General features: G+C 43.5%; 1 protein-coding gene across 1 annotated transcript in view; it reads right to left on the bottom strand.

Annotated features, from left to right (window-relative positions):
* The window catches only part of CTSZ (cathepsin Z), a 14,813-nt gene extending 4,935 nt beyond the window's left edge, over positions 1 to 9,878 (bottom strand). The window contains exons 1-5 of the mRNA XM_018574206.1: positions 9,690 to 9,878; positions 7,944 to 8,107; positions 4,121 to 4,300; positions 1,324 to 1,474; positions 254 to 419 (exon numbers count right to left, since the gene is read on the bottom strand). Of these exons, the coding sequence (XP_018429708.1) occupies positions 254 to 419; positions 1,324 to 1,474; positions 4,121 to 4,300; positions 7,944 to 8,107; positions 9,690 to 9,832 (804 nt within the window). The 5' untranslated portion in view covers positions 9,833 to 9,878. The remainder of the gene's footprint in view (positions 1 to 253; positions 420 to 1,323; positions 1,475 to 4,120; positions 4,301 to 7,943; positions 8,108 to 9,689) is intronic.
* Positions 9,879 to 10,292: the final 414 nt, after the last annotated feature.

Here is a 10,292-nt window from a genome sequence, read left to right as displayed (position 1 = left end):
TGGAATGTGAGCTAGATGGAAGATATTTTTTCTGATTGGATATTTTGATGGAGATGCATTCACTCGGATAATTGGCAGAATCGAAAAATTTAAGTCAAAATAACCAAACCAGAAAAAGGGGCCCCCGTAAGCTTGTAGTGCTAAGGGGGCTCCAGGCGTTGTCAGTCCACAACCCAGCTCAGGTGTCCTCTGCCAATTGGCTGTCTGCAGTAAACCCCTCATATATATATATATATATGAAACAATAGCTCACCCAAGGTTCTCCCCAGGAGTTGCGGACAATCCAGTACTCCACGCCGTTCTCATCCACACCCCAGCCGGCTACAGACACTATGTGATTCACCATGGCACTTGGATGGTACTCGGCGTACAGGCCCCCGGTGTAGGCGTCTAATTTAGCTGTAGCCATTATTCCACAGCTGAAATGAAATACAAACGCATGTGTCACACATCACTGATTTTACACAAAACCGTTCACAGAGATGCCTTGTAGCAAATACAATTTCATGTCACCTCACTTATCAAAGTATCTGAAATTGGTTGCTGTGGCCAGGTCCTATCAGCCTGTAGCTAGCCCAGTTACTCATGCCACCATGTTATGTGAAAGTGCAGCAGCCGTGGGCAATCCTCAAGCCCAATCAGATAAAGTTTACTCAATGCTGATTGGTCGCTGTGAGTTACTGCACTTTGCAATCTGTGTCCATTCAGTGCTAAATGAATCACAGCAACTGCTGAACAGAAATATTTTGTGTCTGTCTTCAGACGTTGGCTGCTTGCCTGGAGTTCACAGTTCAGGATCATTATTCAGATGTGATGGGGTTATGGACGATGGATAAGGAAGATACGTTCTTATTGCCCATGGCAGCAAACCAGACTACGTTGAAGAGATGGTATGTGGCTGCTTTGGCAATAAGGACAGGAAACATGTCAAAACTTCAGTTTACTTCTATTTGGAGGATGAGTATGCATTAGAGCCGGGATAGACAACCTTGGCACGGCAGCTGTTGTGGAACTACAAATACTATCATGTCTATGACTGTGAGTCTTGCAATGCCTCATGTGACTTGTAGTTTCATAACAGCTAGTGTGTCCAGGTTGCCTACCCCCATGCATTAGACCTTCACTCTATACACAACTGATATCTTAGGGAATATTGAGTGAGATTCTATAGCAGAACAGAGCTGAAAAACTGTGAGCTCTACCCCTCATGTCGTGAGAAATATAAGTGCCAACAAGGTGAGGACAACCATTAATACAAGAACAAGTTGTGTGTGGACTGGCCCTTAAATAATGTTGGTTACATAATGTCTGGAGTCTGGTCACCTGATTGGTCCATTCTTGTAGATCTCAGCCATCATCTTCTCCCTCCCACTGACAGAGCCGTAGTCGCCGACTTTCCACAGCGTGTAGTTGGCGAGGAAGAAGCACTGCCCGAACGTCAAGCAGGTCCCACACTGGTTGAATTTGTTGCAGTCTGTTATTTCAGAAGAAGCATTCAGTGTTCATGCAAAGTCAGTGATACATTTATGCAGATCAGACCATGCAATGTTTGCAATAATCACAATATGTCTCCTCTCTGTAAACTACATGAACACTTCTTGCAGCATCTTTTATATATCACATCAGAGACTTGTGTATTGAAGACACAATGTGTATCTGCTACAATCTATACGCAGCAGAAATGACTGGTGTGGGATGGTCACCTGCGGCTGCATTGGATAACATGAGTAGCCACTGAGGAGGTGCAAAATGTCAATCGCTCAGAAACTAACTCTTCAGGATCGATTCTTGCTACAAAATCACTCATGGGACACGGACCTTCCACCACAAGAGCTCAGCCAGCACTGTGTGAACCCCAGCGGGTCCCTCAGGTTCACTTGGTACTTATGCCTTTTTCTCTTTGCATAATTTGTATACTGCTGATAATAAATGATGTCTATACAGGCCTGAGTTCTTTAGTTGGGTCATGGGAGGACTTTTAGCCACAACGCACACACACCCACCAGAAGCACACACACACACACACACACCAGAAGCACACACACACCAGAAGCACACATCCACAAACTAAATGGGAGCAGAGACGCACCCCAACACACTGAGTGCAGGCGCAAGTGGGGGAAGTCGGACCTGCATGCTAAGTGGGGACAGACAGGCAACACACGTGCTAAATGGGGGAGACATAAACACACACAACCCAACACACTATGCAGGTGTAAGACGCACACACAAACCTATACTGTAAGTGGGGGCAGACATACACACATACACTAAATGGAGGCAAACGGACATAAAGCAAAGCATTAAGGGGGGCCAGACACACACACAAAATGAGAGCATGTACACACTAAGTGGGGGCAGTCCCCATCCCCTCCCTCCCCTAGACAATGGCAAAAAGGAAGCCCACGTGCAGAGAGCGAAGCAGCCAGGAGCGGGGTGACCGCACGCTGAAGATAGGAAGAGAGGAGGGGGGGAAGCGTGATTCAGGCAGGTTACAAGTGATTTTTGGACAGCTGTACAGCTTTTTAAAATGACTTGTACAAAACAGCTCCCACACAACATTTAGCCGTGCTGCTTGCCCGCAGCTGGGCTAAATGTAGAAAAACTACGCATGGCTCCCGAAACTGCCTGTCCCGGGGCGATAGGAATACCACACCCCTGCCTGAGCAAACACTCGCCATGGTCGTCACGTCCATTCACCACCATAGTCCCGAGCTGAGTGACTTTGGCACAGCCATAATGTTAACATGTCAGCCCCCAATGGTTCTGAAGCCTTTCTAAAAACATTGTCCACAAACACTTGAATAGAACACACCATTCTAAATATGAGTAATGGGCTCACATTGAGAGTATATCAAAATATAAAGGACACTGAAGCTTTCACACTGACCATCGAGTTTAACCCCTTCATGACTGAGCTAGTTTTCAGGTTCTGTTCATAAATGACTGACACATTTTTTACATTTTTGCTGTGTGATTCTTCCACAGCAGTAATATACTTTCTTACTAAATGTACCCACACATATTATATATTGTTTTTTAGAGGACAGATAGGGCTATATAATTATATCACATATGTGTACCTAACCCCTCACTTAGTTTGAATAAAATAAAAAAATTAGGAAAAAAACTAGAAGAAAACACTTTTTTCACAAGTTTTGATTATTATTTTTTTTTTTAGAATTTTTTTATATTAATTATAGTATAAAAAATATATTTATATATAATTTATATTTTCCTAATTTTGTTTTACACTTTATTTTAATTTTTTTACACTTTGTAAAAAAAATAAAAATAAAATAAAAAAACTTTTTTTTTTCTTGTCAGTTTATATCAAGCAATCACTATGACAGCTTGATAAATTAACTTTTTTATTTTATTTTTGGCTATTAGGCTGATCCAAACTTAGGAACAGCTAATAATAACCTTAGAGACTGATCCTGACTTTAGTCAGATTCAGATCTCACTAAAAGCTCTTTGATCGTGCCTAGACGATCAGAAATGATACATTTCACTCAAAAGATATACATTGTATTCTTTCAGTGAAATGTATCTAAACATCGGGCTCTCGAACTGTCAAAACAAATAGCAGAGAGGTGAGGTGAGTCACTGCTGCCTCTCTGCTATTTTGAGCTGTCAAATACGGGATCGCAAATTGCGGTCCTCTATTTGCATGTAACGGCTTCATTCTTTCATTAATGAAAGGAAGAAGCTTTTACAAAAAGCTTAATTATTTCATTAATTAATGCCTCAATACTGAGACATTAATGAATGACTGTTAAATGCTGAGAATCAGCAATTACCGGCATTACAAAGCCTGATATAACTCGTCACGTACAGTGTACGTGGCCAGTCATATAGGCACAAAGTGACAAGACGTACACTGTACGTCTCCCGTCACGAAGGGGTTAAAAGAACAGGGAGCATGCTGCTGTAAGTAAAGCTCATATGGACCCATTTATCAGAGTGAAGGAAGATTCGTCTCATTTTGTATTGTCCAAAGCAACCAATTTCACCTATTGTTCTACCATTCTACAGACAAAGAACATGACTGTTTTGGAGCACCACAGACTGGGACAAACCAGGCCCATTGTTGCCCATTGATGTCCCCTTCTCTCACCCTGGTCCTTGGCCTGGTAGTTGTTGCAGGTTTCATCAGGGATACCATGACTATTTGCGTATTCCCAGACCCCTCCATGGTCTCCACCCTCGCAGGATCCTGCATTGCCACAGTCAATCACATTCTGTACAGACAGGTAGGAAGATGGCCATGCCCCTTTCCTCTTGATGTTTATGCGATCTGTAGGGAAGATCATGAAAAGTCATGTTAGAGGTGCAAAAAGGGAAAGAAAAAAAAAGACTAGTTATTCTGACATATTTACTACTTTCAGAGGTTTGCAATTATCTCCAGATGGATGGGACATGTGAAAAGAAGTAATAAAAATCAGGAGGACTACAATGCACCAGATGTTGGAGGCACTGTTTGGGGTGCTGTGTCAATGAGTACTGACTGCTAGTGTATATGAGAGTTTCACCCATGAGGTCAGGAGGCACTCAGTGGTGTCAGTCCCGAGTTCAATGGGCATTTCCCGGTGTGAATTAGCTCTCCTCCTACTGAATCTTACAATTTCCTTGTGAATTATCAGCTGTATCCAAGTCAAGACATATCCAAGGGGTCAGTATTCCCTACAGTGCAGTTTCTATTAAAACCACCCAAATACACTGCATTCCACAGACCTGAACAGCAAATAGGACACAAACCCCTTAGTGTCCCGGAGGTTTTTTTTTTTTGCTGTCTGTGTACCATTGGGGAAAATTTCCCTTCATTACGTGCCAGAGACGCAACTGGAAATTACAGCAAATCTCCCAAAATGAGGGGAATTCCACTTTCAGACAGTTGTCTCTGAAACGTGTGTCCCCAGTGGAATATTCTGAGCAGGGGCACCCGCACCCACACGGACGTGCAGTTCGGGTGAGCGTAGGGCGTCATACGGCCGCGTACTCCCATAGAGAAGGACAGGCTGCTGCGTACAAATCACACGCAGCACCTGTCCTTCCCGGGAGCTGCCCGATACGGCCGTGCACGCAGCACAGAACTGTACGGGCCAGCATATAGCTGTGTGAATGAGGCCTTAGACATTTTGGATTTCACTTTCATTCTCAGTGACCATAGTTACCAGTACAAATAGACAGGTGAATCTCCTCAGTGTAGACACAGACTGCAATAAAACAAAACTGACAGCGGCGAGGTTTTTCTTGGACTGCTCTTCTTTTTGAAGACCTATGTCCTCTGTGTGTTTTCCCTGTCCTGTTTGTCTGTTTTGTGTCTGTTTTGTGTCTGTTTTGTGTCTGTGTTATATGGAAGCATTTTAAAGAATAAAAGCTCGGTCTCGAGTGGTGAGATAGCAGCCCGTTACCAAGGAGGAACACTGCCACTGGGATATATTGCATTGAGATGTTAACTTGATTGTGCCGGTTAGGCTATATCAACAAACAGGTGTCGGATGTGCCATACTGATTCTGTATATATTTGACAGTCTCAAAAAAGCAAGAAATACAATTGAGATATAGTTTTTTGTTATTCTTTATTTATAGTCTAACACTTCCCCGCTCTATAAAAACTAAAAAATTGCCTAGAGGCACACTTTAAAAAAAGGATTTATTTAGTCACCATGAAACACAGGAAGACTGTAACCTCTGGGTTATCCTGGAGCCTACAGGAGAGTGTAACACTGACAAACCACAAAATTGTGTGCCAGTCAAGGATAACCTCTCCCATTACCAGCATGCCTTAGTTTTGTAACAAAGCAGTACCAAGAGCATGACCATAAACACAGAGGGGTGGGACCTGTGTCCCTCAATGGACTCCCACAATAAGATTATGGCGAGTAGAAAAATTATATTTTCTCTCTCATCCACTGCAGAACACAGGAAGACTGTAAAGGTGCCCATACACCTTACGATTATCGTACGATAATCGTATGCGATCGACTTTTCGTACAACAATCGTAACGTGTGAATAGAGTGCCCGACCGATAGTACTGTACAATCGTACGACTTTTGATGGTCAAGCATGTTTGAAAACTTTGGTCGATCGTACGATGTTCGCATGGTTGGTGGCGTTTCTGTCAGTCAAAAGTCGTACGATTAACGCTGCGCATGCGCAAAAAAAAATAATTGCGGTCAATTACCGCAAGTCGTCTAGGTGGTTTTTTTTAAACTACCGCTGATTGAACCTTTCGATAATCGGGGCAGGATGGGGCCGTCGTACGAAAATCGTATGACGGTTCCATCATCGGATGAAAAGTTTCGTCCGATAATCGTAAGGTATATGGGCACCTTAACCTTCGGGACATCCAAAAGCAATCAAACTGAGAGGTGGGCAACAACAAACACTAACAGGCCCACTAAACACAACAGAAAACTGCGGAGTGCCTGCAGCTCAAAGAGCCACTTTAAGGACCTTACACTTGAAGCTGGCTTCAGAGGAGGCCTGAAAATCTACCTGGAAGACCTAGAAAACATGTGAACAGAAGACTAGATGGTGGCCTTGCACATAAGGGAAACAGTAGCCTAATGTTTAAAGCCCAAGAGGCACTGACAGATCTGGCAGAGTGTGTCCTGACAGGAAAGGGAGTGACCGGATCCTTGAGTCCATAAGCTTGGATAATGGTCTGTCTGATACACAGAGAAAGATGGTGGCATGAGAAGTTGATGCATCTTTACAGGGACCATCCAGAATGAAAAAGAAATCAGTTTTTTTGAAGGAAGCTGAAAGATAGACCCTCACATAAAGGCAATGGAGGGATATCTGCTCCCAATGAAGTGGAGCTGGATAGAGGGAAGGAAGGAAGAACGATGTCCTGATCGAGGTGAAAATCCAAAGCTACCTGAGGTAGAAAGAAGTTCTGGGCTTTCTTTTATCCGACATGTTGCAATCAAATGGTAGTAAAACAATGTAGCTTGGGGTACAAGGCAAGGTAACCAAGTCACTGTAGGCAGACAGCATAAATGGACCTGTGATCACAGTTCTAGTGGTTCTTAGCAAAGCGAGAGCAGCAGCAGAGGAGATGCTTCCTTGGCAGAGAATGACAGGAAAGAGTATCAAACATGTGCAACACTCCAACCGGTGGATCAAGTCAGGGCTCCATCCCTCACCATTAACCCCTTCCATGATAGGAACTAGAGGGAAGCAAGGATTTTAAGGGTGTCCAGAGATCCAAACAATGAGATAGCTCCCAGTGCTCAGTCGACTGACCTACACCCAGAGTGAGTTGTCAGAGACAGAGCTAGTGCTGAAACAAAGCCATTGGCTATGGGCTGGGAAAGTGCTGTGCAGCTAACTTGTTACCAAAGGGGTCTGGAAAGCACTCTATGTGGAAAACAATGCCGAAGGTCACTTCCAGGCAAGCCCTGCAATGTCTAGTCCAGTGGGGTCCAGTCATAGCACCCCAAAGTCACGCTGAGGCTAGACTGTGCCGTATAGCTGCTATTGTAGAACAGCTCTAGCAGCAATGTTTTGATTGAAGAAAAAAAAAAAGTTAAAGAAAAAATTGTGCTAGTAACTAGTAAGTTAGTGTTTTCTCAGCAGAGCTATGTTAGCAGGAGGAGTTATACTGGGCTAGTCTAAATTTTTGTGTCTTTGGCAGTGTCCAATCTTCCTGTAAGCGGCAGTATAAGCTGAAGGTTACAGTCTCCCCGTGTCCTTCATTGGACATGAATAAAATACATCCTTTTTTCTCCATCACAAACCTTCGCCGTCCTCTGACATATTCAGAGCCAATAATGAAATCATCTACAGAGACCAATATGTACAGTGAAGGCGAAACCTCTGGTACCGGGCCTATGATTTAGGAAACAAAGCTACAGATAAATGTAAGGTACAAAGCCCGCTGTTGGGTACTCTGCTGGCAGAAGGTAAATGTAAGATGAAGGGAACCCACCTGCCATGGCACTGGTACTTCCATGTGCCCAGCATGATCCACAGTACTGAGGAATGTGCTGGTTTCTTGTAGTGCTGACATAATTGGAACCATTAATATTACGCCAGTCCCAAGCCTTTGGCAAGCTTTTTATAGAGAGGTATTCATGCGGCCGAGGGTATGTCCTAAAAAAAAATATTAATTATATAATTAAACATATGTAACATAAAATGGTCAGTGCACACATAACATGAATACGTTTTGGAAGAGGCTGGAAAGCTGAATGCCCCCCCAGATTCTTACACCTCTTTAGTACCCCGAGTGAAAGATCTCCACAATTATGTTCCCAGTTTTCCCCATCTGCTGTAACCCACCCTCACTTACTGCTTCTTTTATTTTACGTAACCAAATGACACCATGTCATAACAAATATCGGTTTTGGGTGGACTGTTCCTTTAAACACGTTCTGCTAAACTCAGAATTCAAGTCTAAAAATGGAAATACAACGGTCACCTCTTCCAGGTGATCACTTTTTGCGCATACTGTGGCAACTAATTGGACTTGGCCTACATTGTTTATTATGACTACTGAGAAAGCAGCCAGTCTGGTTTGTCACGAGATTGACACAATTTCCCAATCCTGTTTGAAGTACCTTTAAAGACAGCCGGCTACTGTGTCAATACCAGAGTTAAAGGTACGGGGAAATTACACAACTGGATTTCTGTGGTATTTCCTTGTACAAAATATCCAGAGCAAAGATTGTATTCACAAGAAAATAGAACAGCAAACGTGGCATTGCAAAAATCCAGAGGGGACAACATTGTCTTTAGGTACATGAGCCCACAGTCCAGCAGCACAGGATGCAGACAAGACCAGGAACTACAGGTTTCAGCATGCTCTATACAGCAGCCTCAACAAAACAAAACAAAAACAGGGGTCAACGGTGCGTTTACAAAAATAGTAAATCAGAGGCTTTGATTGAACAATAATCCTTTTTAGTCACATTGAACTTAAAACAAAACTCCAATTTTAATATTAAAATAAAATTAGGAGTGGCAAGGATTGTAGCAAACTTTTTTTGCAGACCTTTAACTGCTTCTTCTCTGCAGATGTTGAGATGGGCCATTCCAGTACACTACCTGAAGTGTGTTACAGGGTTAAGGAGGCCATCCGTCCAATGAGTGATATTTGTGTTATAGGAGGAGACTAACGGGGTGAATCAAGTGGAGGCCTGTTTTATTTCTTGAGACATCGGCAACACCATAGCTCCCTCAGTTCCAAAAGTTCTGTCCCTACACTCTAAGAGTTTTTGGAGCTCACCTTAGGGTGTTCCCTCTCCTCAGTGAAAAAATTAAACAAATCCAGAATGGTGAATAGGATCCCCCCGTAATGGCCAACAAATGTGCACAAGGCTGCAGGTCCCACTACCAGAGTCCCTGAGAGATATAGAAAAAACTTTTGGGTGGTTTTACCTTTTCCACTTCTACCAGTAACTGAATTATAGGCTTAGGGGACTGAGCCTCTTTAAGAGGGAGGTTCCGCCCTCGTAATGAGCTCAGGATCAACCCCAGTGGACAGGAGGGGACAACAGAGGCATGACCTGGCCATCCAGTAAATCTTATACTAGGTTTTGTGGAGAAGTCAACATAGCTCCTGTATGTGCTGCTCACTTTGTACAGCGCTGCAACGGCTGCCAGTGACCAACACCTAAATGATGCTACAATTACAAATTCTGCTAGAATAGGAACATACAAAGTGAAAACCCACCTCTGTCCGAAGCTCCCCCTGGCTACAGGCTTGTAGCAGTGCTGCCCCTGCTTGTAGTAGAGCCCTGCATGGATCCAGGAGACCAGGGCGAGTAGTAGGAGCAGAAGCCGGCTGTACATGATGCAGGTCAGGCACAATCTCATGTGATTTGCAGGAAGAGGGTTGGTTATAACACAGGGCAGACACTTCCTCATCTGCTGATTCACTCCCTCCTTTTTTTTTTTTTTAAAGCCTTAAAAGGGACGGCACAGGACAGCACAGCACGGATCACCAAAAAAACAGCCGGACCAGCATGTTACACACAATTCCTCTTTGACCAAAGATGTGCATAAAGAACACACTTCCCTGTGGCTCTACCCCAGCCACTGCTTTGCGTGCAGCTCACAGACATAGTGAAAAGAAATAAGCATAAGAAACACAAAAACTGTTACTAGTTTTCAATTCTAAATCAAATACATAGAATTAAAAACACTTAAAGCAGCAAATGTCGATTATTTTCCCAGAGCGGTCACTCCTGCTGTGGCCAGAGTACCCCTGAACCTCAAACATTCTCAATATCATAAATAAACTGCTATGCACATATACACTATATCAGTGGTCCCC

This window comes from Nanorana parkeri, unplaced genomic scaffold (genome assembly GCF_000935625.1).
Source record: "Nanorana parkeri isolate BGI_ZX_2015 unplaced genomic scaffold, ASM93562v1 scaffold50, whole genome shotgun sequence".
NCBI lineage: Eukaryota > Metazoa > Chordata > Amphibia > Anura > Dicroglossidae > Nanorana > Nanorana parkeri.
The sequence above is the reverse complement of the archived record's forward strand: the minus strand, read 5'-3'. Positions and strand labels throughout refer to the sequence as shown.